General features: G+C 40.3%; 1 protein-coding gene across 6 annotated transcripts in view; it reads right to left on the reverse strand.

Moving 5' to 3' along the window:
* The window catches only part of LOC149316002 (plasma membrane calcium-transporting ATPase 4-like), a 207,562-nt gene that overhangs the window by 76,573 nt on the left and 115,195 nt on the right, over positions 1 to 15,794 (reverse strand). For all 6 annotated transcript variants that reach the window (XM_089514603.1, XM_089514601.1, XM_089514606.1 and 3 more), the window contains exon 3: positions 5,762 to 5,959. In XM_089514603.1, coding sequence (XP_089370729.1) covers positions 5,762 to 5,959 — 198 coding nt within the window. The remainder of the gene's footprint in view (positions 1 to 5,761; positions 5,960 to 15,794) is intronic.

Genomic DNA, 15,794 nt, shown 5'->3' on the forward strand with positions numbered 1-15,794 from the left:
ACACATAGTTACCTGAGAGTAAGCCCCACTGAACCCAAGGGCAATGACCTTTAGGCGACTTTAAAGGACTGTGTTGTAAGTGCACAAGGGAAAAAGTCAGTCTCCTGTGGATTGGTTATACCATGTATTTGAGTGGGGTGAGTAAATGATATGCATAGTCCCATGCAAGAATTTTAGTCACACTCTAATGTTAGCGGACATCCTATGACTTGTAACAGTCAAAGAAAGGCTAACAGCCTATGCTAAGAAAGATGAACAAACATCCTAACAACAACTAAGAGACAGAAAAGGGGGGAGGGGGAGGAGGAGAGGGAGGGAGGGAGGGAGGGGGAGAGAGAGAGAGAGGAAGAAGAAGAAATTCATATGCCAATTTTTTTTTAAAAAGCTGTGCAATTTCCACTTGACTACCAAGTCTAGCCCCTGAAGTCAATTTTTGATCATATAATCTAACATTTCCTCAATTCAGTTTTAATAACAAGGCATAATCAGCTACTTTATTTACCCCAGGGCTCAAAAATCGCTGGATATAAGGCTCTTAATTAAGAATGTATAGTCACTGGCACATTTTAGGTAATAAATCTAAAGAGCTGTCACAAATTGATGTTTCAATAAGAAACATTTAAGAGCAAAGTGATAAACTAGGCAAGTGTAAGTGGCAAAGAACAGATGTATTTGGCTCAAAACTGCTGAAGTAACTAAAAAATGAAATTATAAAAACTACTAACTATATAAAATCACCTTATGTGCCAGAGGTCTGCAAGACAGGTAAAGTAGTATGTGTGCGCGCACATGTTTGTGTGTGCGTGTGTTTAAAGGCTGTAGAATTGTTTGTGGAATAGGAGGACTGTGAGTCATTTCAGACTCAGGAAAAAAATCAGTGAAAAATGTAGTAGTCAGGAAAGGATTGGTACAATCCACCCACAGGATGACCTTATAGAACAGCCACACTAAAAACAGAGTTCCTGTACAGCCCTCCTAAAAAGTACATTTAAGATCAAGGCTGAAGCTACGCCTTACGAAAGGACCAAGTTCTATAAAAAACAGACAAGCTAACAGTGCAGTCAGAATGGAAATATTTGAACGGCTAATGTCAAAGGGACACAAAGCAAGAGCTGAACAAGACTTGGGCCCAGGAAGGGTTCAGAATCATAACAGAGGGCTCAGCTCATAGTGGGATATATGATAGTCACTTCAGGAGAAACTGGAGCAGCATTTGACTAGGCAGAGGACTCTTGAAATGCCCAGCTGGTATCAGTGTTCACCACTCTTTAAAGCAGCCTAGAAGCTGAATTTCTAGGAATGACAAGCAATGTCCTCAAGAACAGGATTCCTGGGGCTTGATACAATCAGGAAGATTAAACCAGAGTTTGACAAGAAGAAGGACATAGAAACAAAGCTGGATACATAAACAATGGTGATACACCTGTGAAATTTCTTACAGAAAGAGATTTCTCATTCCAAGCAGAAAAACAGGCTATGCTCTGGAACAGTCAAACATAAATAGAAGAAATTAGAAGTACTTGGGGTATGAAAACACCATAGATCATTTGTAGTTACCCTGAAATTATTGGCCTTGGTTCTCAGATCTTTCTCTCCTTCACCGTTCTCCTTTCCACCTGGCCCAAGCCTATTTCCAGATACCTACAGGTGACTTGGAGGTCTCTCATTCATAGGATCACTGTAAGTCAAAGTCCACTGGATGGCAGTTAACAGGAAACCCACAAACAGGATAAGAACTCTAACACTTTCCTGCTCCTTTTCCCTAGCAACTGGTATTGAGACACACACTGATAGTGGAAGCTAATGTATATCCATCATGAACTGGTAGCCTCCTTGATTTTTTTTTTTTAAAAGGACATGATTTGGAAATTGGCTATAAGATTGCAAATCTTATCTATTTTGATGTAGAAGGATATATTTTAAGGAAGATCCAAGAGACCTTTTATTAAGGAAACATTGTACATCTCTAATCTCCTGGAAATCCTTTTAGCTTTAACAAGCATTTCGATCATATTTTTAAAAATGCAAATAAATACTTTTGATAAGGTATACTACTACCTTGCTAGTTATGTCACCAACTATGATAAGCCAGAAAAGGTGATAATATTGCTAATTTCAGAAATTAGAAAGAAACTCTGCTAGAACATGGCCACATAGCCCGAAAAACCCACAAAAAACTATGGATGCCAGCCATGAAAGCCTTCGACTTTACATTGCTAATTTCCTTGTAAACTTTTAGGATGATAGGGCCGAAGAAGAATAGGATGATCTTACAAAACCAGATGGTTTGCCAATGAAATGTCAAATGAAATTCAGTGCAATGAATAAGATACTTATTTTTTGGGGGGGGGGGGGGAATATGTTAATGTTGTTGAGCTCTAAACTGTCACTTTGTATTACACAGCAGCACCACAGCAGTTAAAAAGGCAAGCAGAAAGGTTAAGAACTATCAGGGAAAAAGAAGAGAAGGGAAAAATTCCACAAGAAATAGCTAACAATGGCCATATCAAAGATCACTGCTGTGTGCACAACTTGATCTGTACCATTAAATCATACATACAAAAAGAAGATTGGATAGAACAGCAAATATTTTTGAGAAAAGGGACTAGAAAATATCAAAAGCAAGAATGATTTCTATTATGAAGAAGTGCCTTGAAGTTTTAACAGTAATTGTCAGCTGAAGGATGGTTTCACAGACAAATGTAAAATGAGGTAGGGATCCTGTCATTTTTTAAAAGAGGAGAGCAAAAGTGAGCACGATATTAATGTTGTCTTGTGAGCTAAGCCTGATGATGATGGTTTGAACACTAATAACCAGGCAGGGAGCAACTCAGTGGTCTTGAACACATGATACAATAAGCCAAGGCTGGGCATAAACCTTTGACTTACCATGGACCTGCAGTGTGGAAAGCTAAACACAGACCTTTGCTCCATGGTTAATTTGGCATGTTGGTCAGATGTGGGTTTGTTCCCACCCATCCAACATACTGGAGCAGCAGCTGTGTCCACCTTTGGACAACACAAGAAACAAGACATGAAGTGAAGCATGGTGTTTTGTTTAGCAGCCTCTAGTGCAACCAGCAGCAATCTAGAAGCATGTACTGTCAAGTAGCTGATATGTGATAAGACAGGGTTTCCCAAAATTCCCTGGGTTGTTGTGGTCTCTGAACCAACATAATGAAATGAACAACTACTGGGTTTCATTAAAGGCTGATACAAATAATTCCTAGGATGTGTCTGCTATTCCAGAGGCAGGTACATTCCTTGGCTTAAGGGCCATGTTACACCACTGGAAACCATCCAGGGACTAAAGCCCAAATTAGGCAGAACTAAAGCTGCCCCGCAACATCTTTTTCACAACCCCACTTAAATCTTTCTGTGCTCCATTTTTCCCCTCTTTATGTCCTTCATTACCCCATGAAGAATTCAGTTGCATAAAACCTTCCAATGGAGAGAGCAGGTTATGGAATGCATGAGCAAGTAATATCTTTGATTCAGGCCAAAGATACTACTGTAATTTTTGTGTCTTTGGTGTTAAAAAAAACACAGCTTGCATTTTGACTCATTGTTAGCCTCTTCTTCCCAGACTTTAGTCCTCCAGACGCTTTGGACTTCAGCTCCCAGAATTCCTGACTATTGGCCAAGCTGGCTCGGGGTTCTGGGAGCTGAAGTTCAAAACATCTGGAGGACCAACGTTTGGGAACCACTAAGTTATTAGATACTGAAATGCTCAAAAACTGCTTCTACTTCCTTTTAAAGGTAAAAATGGCTTGTGCTAATGGGACTTGCAGCTATGGAACATTACATCTGGTTACAAAAGAAGCAAGATGGCTCCAGAATTCCTAAAACAGCACCTGACCAGAGAAAATATTTGACCTCTCTTGCTAAATACTGCCACAGCCATCATGGCCTCCTTACTGGTAGAGATGTAATCCAATCTGAACTGTTAATGTTTAGTAGCAGGATATACAATGAAGATGAGGAGTACATTAATCCTCCCTCCATAACTGTAATCCTTCGGCCTGGGAGGGAGTGAATAGGCTGGCCCAGCTCCATCAGGGGCTAGCCTGAAGACAGAGGCTCCTCCCTCCATAACTGTCATCCTTCAGCCTGGGAGGGAGTTGACCAGGCAGGCCCAGCTCCACCAGGGCTAGCCTGAAGAAGAAGAGCCCTCCCTCTAGTCCATCTGCCTTGGTCCAGGCATCAGAGGGAGAGAAGAAGCACTGGACCTCATCCCCTTCCCCCCACCATTCCCTTCTCCTTTTGTGTCATGTCTTTTAGACTGTAAGCCTGAGGGCAGGGAACCGTCTTATTAAAATAATAATTGTAAGCCGCTCTGAGAGCCATTAGGGCTGAAGGGCGGGGTATAAATAACATAAATAATAATAATAATAATAATAATACATGATATGCCTTTTTCCTTTAGAAAAGAGCTTGGTGGGTTAGTATCTCTGCCCATTTTTTAACAATTTGATTTCCTATCCATTGACCCCAAGTTTCACATATTATATGAAAGTCAGTATAATTAAAATGTATTTTCAATTGCATGATAATAAACTACATAAAGGATTCTATCTTCTGTTGTAAGATATGTTGTTGAGGTAATATATACAGTGTGCCCGCGCCATACGTTGACGCACTACACACGGCTACCTGTTTATGTGGAAGCCGCATGACAATCTAAACAATGGTGAGCGTGCCTGCACGCATGCACACGCCCCATTGTTTCCTATGGGGTGCAAACATATGTGCATTTTCCCTTATGCGGGGGGAGGGGAGGGGGCAGAACAGATCTCCCATGTAAGGAGAGGGCCCACTGTAATACTTATTTATATAGAAAATCTTTTATCACCACTTCAATTTAGTCTAACGTATTTACCAGAAACCTAGAATGCTGCACAACATCATAGACAGGAAATAATAATCCAGGATCTATGACAAACATTATTATTTTTAATTAGCAAAATGGAATTATCCACTTGTTGGGGCTTGGCCAGGGACAAGAAAGCAAATTTCTTTCCAGAGCATGTTGGAAGTCATCAGGAGCAACTGCCTTAATTGAAATAACATCTTGGATCAAGCTGCATTTTAGGGTTTCAGTACACTAAACTCTGTCAGATTAAGCCAAAGATTGAGGGCCAAGTGTGTGAGAAAGAATGAGAAAGTGAGTAGAAAAATGCAAACATTTTGCTTGTTTTTTTTTTTTTTGGGGGGGGGTAATCTGATTAACAAGCAAGTGGGAAAAGATATTTGCATTTAACAAGGGGACAAAGAACAGAGAATCTAACATTTTCAGCTAGGAAAAATTCAGTATACAGTAATGGTTACTACAGATTTACATTCACTGTAAATCTCTTATCAGTCAACAGTCAATGATTAAGAACACAAATACTGCCCCTTTGAATTGAAATGAAGGATTTACCTTATGATACAAAGTGACCTTATTCATTTTAGAGCAGTATTTTATTATGGGATAAATGAGGAATACTTTTAATCTGGAACGGCTTTAGTTTGACATTGTACGACAGGAAGATCTAACCTTACCCCACTTTGGCAGTGCCTGTCACCTTATCTGGTCCAGCGTGTCTGTGATGGGCAGACTGTTAACACTTAAGCAGGTGGTACTGCTGTACATTTTCATGCCATTCAGCTTGTTTAGGGATGGAAGATCTGCCCTGACCAGAATGTGCCTATTTTACTGCAATATTTTTGTTTGCCCTGCTGCATCATACCTAACACCAACAAGGTACAGATTACTCACTTTCATTGTCGCCGCCAGGTGGCTGATAGAAAGACAGTCCCAATGAGATTATGGCTGCTATTTCCAAGATGATTAATGTAACGTCCTGCAGTGCTTCCCACACTAATTGCAGGAAAGTTTTGGCCTTTTTGGGTGGAATGAAGTTCTGACCAAATGCTTGCCTTCTTTTCTCCAAATCCGCAGGATTCCCCGATAAGCCTGCAAGCAAAGAAAGGAAAATTAAGAGGCATGGTAAAAGAAACACACTTGCTTTACTATCTATTCCAAAACCTATTTTCCTTCATCTCCCATACGTCTGATTATATATATTGCAGCAGTATTTCCCACTGTATCAAATGTGGAGCTCTCTATTGGTAAATGCTGCTCTGCAAAAACACAGTAGCTGAAACAGATCAAAGGAACTCTGAATGGAATGGTGACTGAGACACAAAAAAGAAAAAGCAATACTTGATGTAATCTTGAGAACCTCTGGCTTCTCAATAACAGGATACTTCTATCTATTTTTGAACAAACAGCATCCTGACCATCACAGCTATCATTAAGCTTCAAAGTATCATGACTGGAAAAAGCCAGGAAATGGGCAACCACTACCTAAGGAATATGATGAATCCACTATTGGGTTGGCCTAGAAAAAACATTCCAGTGATTCATTCCTAGGAGTACCTCTTGCAGAATTATTTTTGTTAAATTTCTCAGAATCTTATTAGCATTTTTGACACATTCCTTAGACTGCAAGACATATTTTCCTTACATAATGGAATGACAGAATCATAAAGTTGGAAGAGACCCCAAGGGCCATCCAGTCCAATCCCCTACCATGCAGGAAGACAACATCAAAGCACTCCTGACAGTGCTTAAACCTCCAAAGAAGGGGAATTTATCACACTCCAAGGGAATGTGTGCCACTGTTGAACAGTTCTTACTATAATGAAGTTCTTCCTAATGTTTATGCGGTATCTCTTTTTCTGTAGCTTGAATCCATTGCTCCACGTTTTAGTTGCTGCAGCAGCAGAAAAAATGGTCCATCCTTAGTATGACTTCCCTTCAAATATTTAAATATGGCTATTATGTCACCTCCTAACCTTCTCTTCCCCAGGCTAAACATAGCCAGATCCTTAAGACACTCCTCATAGGGCATGGTTGCCAGACCTTTCACAATTTTGCTCGCCCTCCTCTGGAAACACTCCAGCTTGTCAATATTCCTCTTGAATTGTGTGCCCAGAACCGGACACAATATTCCAGGTTAAGTCTGATCAAAGCAGAACAGAGTGGTACTATTGCTTTCCTCAGTCTAGAAACATGTAGTTTCATTTGCAAAATGCAAGTATTCTTGCATGCATGTTTATGCATATATGGATTTTTACATTTTTTTCCTTTCATGGAAGCATGTGTGAACACATTTTTCAAACATACATTTCTAGCTGTACACATTTTTGATATGCATCTTTTTTTGCTGAAACATAGTAAGCCTTGGAAATTTGTTCCATTAGCAATCTCAAAGGTGTAAAATGATTTTTTCCATAATGCAATATGAACCCAATGGTTTTCTTTTCTATCCCTCTCCAGTTCATTTCAACCTGTTGTATATGTAAAACTAATCCTAGAGGACAGCTTCATAAATTGGTAGGGATCCCTGCGGGTATCTTTTGGATTTTCTTTCTTTCAAAAAACTATTAGGTAAAGTAAACACATGCAGCATAATTGGCATAATTTGTTTTAATCACAAAAAATATGTACACAAAGTTCCACTGTAAAATATATGCATCAGACAAAGTAGACTCAAGTGTACAAAAGCTCATGTTACCAACCTTTTTTCAATCAGCCTCAAAAGGGCCATAAGATCCATTTGCATGCTGATTTTCAAGATTAACATGGCTATGTCTTTGAATTCATAAAATACAAGCGTACTATAGACTATTCTCCATATTACAACTTTCAAAGAGCAAGTTAGGTCATCCTGTACATTTGCGGATGAACATGTTATTTGTAGGAAAGGATTTTATATTTTGTTTGTTTCTGAGAATAAAATACATGTTCAGGAATCCAAGGAGAGGCTACCCCCCGCCCCCCATTTGACATCTGAGCAGAAAGTGGAATACATCCTTTCCCACATAAGGATTTCCACCAAGGGAGAGATTTGAATTTGAATTCCATTCCAGGAATGGTACTGAATGCAAATAAGAGATGCTGCTCACTCCTCTAGCATATTAGTGACAAGAAAAAGGTACTGTTACTTTATGGCAGGAATGGACAAAGTGCAGCCCTCTAGATGTTGCTGGATTGAAACTCTCATCAGGCTCAGAAAGCATAGCCAATAGTGAGGAAGCTGGGAGTTGCAGACTACAATTTGTATACTTGAGTCTATTTTATGAGGAAAACTGCACTCAGGAAAGAAACATAGGCGGGGTACAGACCGCCCAAAAAGTGTGGCCTGCCGGAGCCTGTTTTTCCGCCAGAAGGAAGCCTCAGCCGCCAAATGGCAAGACTTCCCGCCAGCAGAAAAAGAACCCACAAAAGCGGGTTCTTTCTACGCTGCAGTGGTGGTGTAATGGGTGCGCCACTGGTGCACTCGTTACACAAGTGCCATGTGGCACCATGTGGATGCTGTGCGGCTCTTGTGTAACAATGGCGGTGCCCATCACGTGCAAGGGTTGTGGGGCATCTGGAAAAGCCGCCCCGAGGCACCCCTCACACATGACGAGGGCATTCTTTCCGGCCCATCTGGACCAGGCCCTAGGTGCCTACAGCCATTTAGGAGGTCTCTCCTATACTACCCCATTACATTTATCTTTTGATAAAGAGAGCATTCCTTGTTGAGGGCACAGGATGACAGACATTGGTTGATATCTCATTAATGACTTATGCATACACTGTTACTTCTTGTTGGTGTGTGCCTTCAAGTTTCCATCTTACGGGGACCCTAAAAGACCCTATCATGGGGTTTTCTGCACAAAGTTTTTTCAGAGGAAGTTTGCCATTGCCTTTACCTAAGGCTGAGAGTGTGTGACTTGCCCAAGGTCACCCAGTGGGTTTCCATGGCCAAGCTGGAAAACGAACCCTGGTCTCTAGAGCCATAGTCCAACACTCAAACCATGTTGGCAAATCGGCAAGTTGAGACCCAAGCGCCACATGATGGAGAGAGCTCCTGTCACAGCTTCCACCAATCTAGCTGTCTGAAAGCATGTAAAAGTGCAAGTAGATGAACAGGTACCACTTCAGTGGAACAGTAACAGTGCTCGATGCAGTCATGCTGGCCACATGATCACAGAATTGTGTTTGACAACACTGCTTCCTTGGCTTAGTAATGGAGAAGAGCACTTACCCCTACATTTGGACGTGACTTGACAATCACATCAAAGGGGAAACCTTTACCTGTAGAAAGCTATTCTCTTGCTCTTGTGCTCTGTCCAAAAAGCTTCCAAACTCAGCACCATGGAAGGAAGGCAGTTTAGATCATGAAGATCCAGCTGCTCTGAGCTCCAGGGAGAAGGAAGATGGGTGCCCTCCAACTGACAGTGCACCTTCATTTCTCTCCCTTCTCCAACTGAGCTGAGACCAGCTGTTTCTCTATGGTCTAAATCAGTCCCTCCTCCTCCCTTTCTCCCCAGTAAGAAACAGCAACAGGAGCCCCTCCTGGCACTTGACAGCTGTCAGGTGGTTAGAACTGGAATTGTACATGCAGAGCTACACATGCAGGATCTCAGCCACATGTTAATTAAGCCCATGGTTGATAAGGGGAAATATTATGGCATTAATAATTATAGAGGGGTTTAATAATTAATTTTTGTCCCGTACCCATCCTATTTACTTCAGGAAGATCAAGAGGAGTTCTCCCTTCATATGAGACTGAAAGATGGTGACATATTTAACAACTTGCTAACCGCTATGCCATGCTAACTTTCATTTGGCAATGTCAAAATGTTTGCAAAGGTTGCTGGTGCTGTCAAAACATTTGCAAAGTCTGCATTTCACTTGGGTAAATGACTTCTATTATTAAACAATAGAACTGGCGCACACACACACACACACACACACACACACACACACAGATCGCTACTGAACACATCTTAAGTGTTTGCCTGATCACAAAGCCCTATGTGGGCTAGACCTATACACTAATTCTCTTGAGAATGGCCACACTAGCTCTTTTGGCCTTTCCCCAACAATCATTTCTAGAACTTGCTGTACGCATGATTTGAAAATGAGAATCATAGCCTTGGCAGCTCCCACCATGCTTTGCTTGGACAGGAAAGGCCAGAAAAATGGTCCTGCATAGTAACAATCCGGATGCCACTTTCTTTGACATATGGGATGCTGCTGGGGACTCCCAGCAGGCATACAAGCTCAGAAAACTTGGCAAGCTCTCTGACTGGTGGCTTACATCTTTCCCACTCCCCTCAACAGGACAAAGAAGGAAGGGAAGGAAGAAATCCTCAAGCTACTGGACTATGAACACATGTCCAGACACAAGAAAGAAAGCAATATTGCTTCCCTGCAATTTTCAAAGGCAAACAAATCAAGGTGGTTGGAAAAAAGGTAAGGGCATTTACTATAAAGAGAGAAAGAAAACTTAAAATAGTCCAAATAGTCCTGGTTGTTCCAACCCCAAAAATATTTTAGAGCAAAGTCATTGCCCAGATTCTGTATGATGCTACTGTTTAGGGATGGGTTAAATCAGAGCCCCTTCAGAATGTATTTCTCAAGAAACTGCCAATACTTCCACCTGGCAATCCTGCAACTTTGGTCCAGGCAGAGGTTGTTTTTCCTTTCATTTGATCCTGTATTCATTTTATTTTATTTAACTACCAGAGAATAGTAAAAGATTTCTCAGAGTTTTCCCCAAGTCATGTTTGGAATAGCTGTCAAACTACAAAGTTTGGAGTTCAAAATACCACAAGATGTTTGAATTGTAACCTACTCCACTTTACAATTTTTCTGACTTGAATTCAAAAGAGAAGCTTCATGAATACATTTTTGAGCACGGCGCTCAACTGCACAGACAGGTTGCTGAGAACTCTAAATTTTCAAAATGGTACAGACTCTACACATTTGACCACTAAAGGTCTATTTACCTGGCAAAGCTCACGTTCCCAAAACTTAGGCAAGTTTCATTTTCCCTTCATTTTCAAATCATGCCTACAGCAATTATTGATGGCAGATATTCTCACACCCCTTTGGCCCTCCATCTATGTATTTCTAGGGCCCTACCCCAGAAATTGAGGATTTGACCCATTATTTGTGCTTCTGTTCATTACATTCTGAACCTAGAACCAAATTTCTGAAATCTATTCTGTATTATCTATATCAGTGATGGAGAACCTATGGCACGCATGCCAGAGGTGGCTCTCAGAGCCCTCTCTGTGGGCACATGTGCCATCGCCCCAGCACAGAGTTTGCCAGAGTTTGTTACTAGAAAGCCAGAGGGACACGGCACTTTGCAATAAATAAGTGGGTCTTGGGTTGCAGTTTGGGCACTTGGCCTCTAAAAGGTACACCATCACTGATCTATATTCTACAAATGTTTCAGAAACTAGTATTTTTTTTTATCTCCTGGCTTTTGACCCAGCTGCAATGAAAATTTAGGCAAGATTTAGTGTTCATATTGCAGCTGATTGTTCTGGGGAATGTTATCATCTAACTATGGTATTGTTGTTTATACTCTGTTTTAACTATATTGAATTTTAGTTTTTCATATGAAATATATTGTTGTACTTTTTCTGTTGTACTTATTCATTTTGTATGCAAATGGCCTATGTTATAAGCATTAAGAAATTGCTACTCCTTCGGCCCGAACAGACAGGCCAAAATAAAGCTGCTTCGGGTCACTTTGCAGGTATGCTGTTTAAATGATGCATGCATCCGAAGAGGTCAGAAGCCACACCAAAGCCATTTTCCTGTCCTAAAGACTGCAGCATAGCTTTGGTGCAGCTTCTGGCCTCTTAAGATGCATATTTCATTTAAACAGCATACCTCCAAAATGACCCGAAGCAGCTTTATTTTGGCCTGTCTGCTCAGGCCCTAACTCTATAAAGAGAGAAAGAAGACTTAAAATAGTCCAGTACAAGCTGCTGGGTCATTCAAGCTCTGAAGGAGAAGAGAACAAGTGGGTACCAGATCCACAAGAAAAAAAAATATTTGTCATCATATTGCCCAAAGCCCTTCCTTTCCTATTATGGTATTTTAAAGCCAATTTTTACTGGGCTGAGAACTTCTGGATGAATTTCTGGATAGACCAGAAGCAGAGATGGGATACAGAAAAAACTGGGCTTTCAAGGACTGCATCCACACTTCAGAAATAGTCCAGTTTGACACCACTTTAACTATCATGGCTCAGTGCTATGGAATTCTGGGAACTGTAGTTTTGTGAGACATTTAGCCTTCTTTCTCAGAGAACTCTGGTGTCACAACAAACTACAATTCCCAGAATTCCAGAGTATTGAGCCATGGTAATTAAAGTGGTGTTAAACTGATTTATTTCTGCAGTGTAGATGCCAAGGTTTGTCAAAGGTTGGATTAAGAAGAGGCTTTAAGACAAATCAACTCTCTCATAAAACAGCAGAAAGTACATTACTAGACAATTCACTAAGACATATATTTATGGCTAAGATATAGTTATGGCTGCCACCTCCAGCAACTTTAAAATGCAATTTAGATGCATTCCATCTGAAGAAGAGGTTATCAAGTTCTGGTGGGTTTATATTACCTCAAAAATAGTGGCTTTATATTACCTCCCGTATCATAGGCAGTAGGTCTCTGAATAGCAGTTATCAAGGAATGTGAGTGGAAGGGCATTACTATCTTCACATCTTTTTTGTGGACTTCCGACGGGCATCTGGGGCCATTTCACACTACATAATTATAGCTCTATGATTCCACTAACTGCCATGGCTACATCATATAGAGTCCTGGATTCTTCAGTTTAGGGAAAGACATTGAGAATTTTCAGCCAAAAGCTCAACTACCTCATCAAACTGCATCTCCAGGATTTCATAGGATAAAGCCATTGCAAACAAAGTGACTCACAGTGTCATGTGAAAGGGCCCCTGTTTGATGACAGTGTGAACAGAATGATGGGACAGACAGGGTTTTGGCCTGATCCGGTATGACTTTTCTTATCTTCTGTTCCTGTGATACCACAGTCTACTGCGGGACGTTTTAGAGAAAAAGTACCAATGCTTTGCCACCAGCCTTCACCTCTATGTGTTATTAATGAGATTCCCTTCAGGGTGCTCTTTTGACTTTATTTGTCTTGTCTTGAGAAAATGTTGAAGGGCAGCATAGCTGAGAGAGTGAAGATCGGGATTAGAAGACAACTTGCATACAGAAAGCAAGGCTTGCACACAAACATTCTGGGACTGAATGCAAATAAATGTCAGTAAGGCAAGCACAACCCATTCATAGATGCTTCCTATTGTTGTTTTATGCATGCTTTATGATCCAGGGTAGATTTTCCACATTTCTTCTGCAAGATGAGACATGTTTAGTGGAGGTACAGAAATGATTCCCCAAAGTGTTCCTTTTTTCCAGAATCAAAATAGAAGCATCCTGGAAGCACTGTAAGAGCTGTTCTAGTAAGATTAATAGGAACAAGTAGGCCAAAAGCATTGAAAAAATATATATAAATAAATGGTGGTTAAAGAGGTATCAAACAGCATTAATTTTGCACTGTAGCTGCACCAGAGAACAAAAACACACTAATGACACATATAACTCAAATAAGTTTGTATAATTATGATCCTGAAACTACATTGTTTAGAACCAGGGATGGGGAAAATCTAACCCTCCAAATATTTGGGAGCCTCATCTTCCTCTGGATCCTCCTGCCCACACCCAGCTTTCAAGCAATTGGTCCCCTAAAACAGCTTCATCTGCAGGAGTGTTTTTTTCTAATAGATTCCAACTGGGTAATGACACACAATAGTAAAACTCCATGTGCATAAAATAGAAAATCTTCTCATAACCTGGGATGGCAAACTGTAGGCCTTGGGCTGCATGTGCCTCTAAGGCTGTTTTGTGGCCCTTAAGCCTCCAGAAGCATCAGCTCCTCTTTTAAACAAGTTCCAGCCCTCCCCTCAGGCTAACATAAAAACAGCTATTTTTCAAAAGCAGAAGTACACTTGTGGCCACTTCTTCCTGTACCTGTTTTCTTCAAACCCTCCACCCTCCATGTACTGATTATATATGCAGCCTGCAGAGGGTCCCAGGGCCACCAGACCCATTGAAATTGCACAGCTCTATAATAAACCATTCCTAGAAAATGTGTTTTAATGTTTATATCTAATGTAAACTTCTCCATTCTTCATGGAAATACAGTGGGCCCTTGGTTTCCCAGGGATTTGGTTCTAGGACTCCATGTGGATACCAAAATCTATGGATGCGCAAATCTTATTAAATACAGTGGTGTAGTAAAATTATGTCCCATATATAAAATGGAAAAATCTTGGTTTGCTTTTTGGAATTTATATTTTCAAGCCGTGGATGGTTGCAACCATGAATAAGGAATCCGTGGATACGAAGGGTCAATTGTAATGCCATTAATGTTCTTGTGAAAGAAAAACATTCACACTGGAAGAATGTTGCTGCCTACACAAATAATTTTTCAAGTCTCACTCTCAGGCAGTGATGAACCATCTGGTCCTTGCTGGTATCTAAGACAAATGTACCTTGTAGCTCTCTAATGGTGTACTTTCTCCCATCCCATGGTGGTTTTCAGACTGTGGGCTGCAGCAAAAGGTTATGCCCTATTACAGGTTATTACCAAAATAAAGTTTGGGAGGGTTGTTGTTGTTGTTGAAACAAGTTTTTAAAAATTTAAACCAGGGAAGGTATTTCCCCCCCCCCTTTTTTTTTTAATTAACACGTAATAGAACACCAATATAGGACTAAATAAAAAAAAATTAAGCAGCAAAATGCAGTTCATATGTTATGAACAATAGCTTAAATAAGAACTGTTCTCGAAAAATTACAATTTTACTGGGGGGAAAAATAAACACACTTTTAAAGCAAATTGTTTTGGCTGAATTTATGTTAATTGAAGGATTTGTTTCTGAATGACATTTCTTGCACTATAAATTAAAATAATTAAAAAGTAGCAATTGACATTGGATACGAGTCTAGCAATGAACAAATGCCAATACGTTAAATTTAAAATGTTTACATTCGAAGTCATTATTCCAGTAAGAGAGCTGGAAATAATAGCAGCAGCCAGCCTTTAAATAATAATATATTTTTAAAAAAATGACTAGTTTTTTAAAAAGTCATTTGGTTTAAACCAGCCAATCCTGCAGTATAGTATGAGGTCCCTACTTCTGATATATAATTTTTGTGTTTGTGCTCTGCCCCATTTTCTGATTTCCCTTCCTTTTCTGTCTAGTTAGACATTCTTTCACACCATGAACATTGGGAAGATGGTGAAACACAGATTTTCAATACAGGTTATAAGTATGCAGTAAACAATGCAATGAAGTTGGAGTTGGGAAAGAGCAGGATTCTATTCTAACTGGTATTATGGTCACTCTGTGTGCCTACATACAACAGGAAAGGTAAACTGCAGCTGCCTCCAGATTCCTTACCGATCATGTGTGAACAACTAAATTGAAAGAGAGGGTGAGAACAGATAAGATTGCTTCAGCAGCCACCCACAGAATTTAAAAGAACACATTTATAACTCGTGGCTGGATACCAAAATGGAAATCATATGAAAAGTGGAGGTTGGTGGAAACACAAGTAATCCCTGGATGCATGTTGGAAGAAGCCTTCAAAGTGGGCTCTAGAAGGCTCAAAATGATCCATAAGGGCTGCTGGGTCAAATCATGCTTTTAGACTGGTTGAAATGAACTTCGATATCCCTCTGTTTTAGGACAGCTGCTTTTGTACTATTTTTCCATCTTCTTTTTCTTCTTCATTACGTGATCCCAAACAATAAAAAAATCTCTGTAAATATAATAATCTAATTGTACTATGTCGGCAGTCACAATCATATGAGAGCAAAGAAAGCTAATAGTACTGTTCTTGCTTTCAATGGGATGGGGGA

This window comes from Sceloporus occidentalis, unplaced genomic scaffold, assembly GCF_023333645.1.
Source record: "Sceloporus occidentalis isolate IW3139 unplaced genomic scaffold, rSceOcc1.0.p SCAF_3, whole genome shotgun sequence".
NCBI lineage: Eukaryota > Metazoa > Chordata > Lepidosauria > Squamata > Phrynosomatidae > Sceloporus > Sceloporus occidentalis.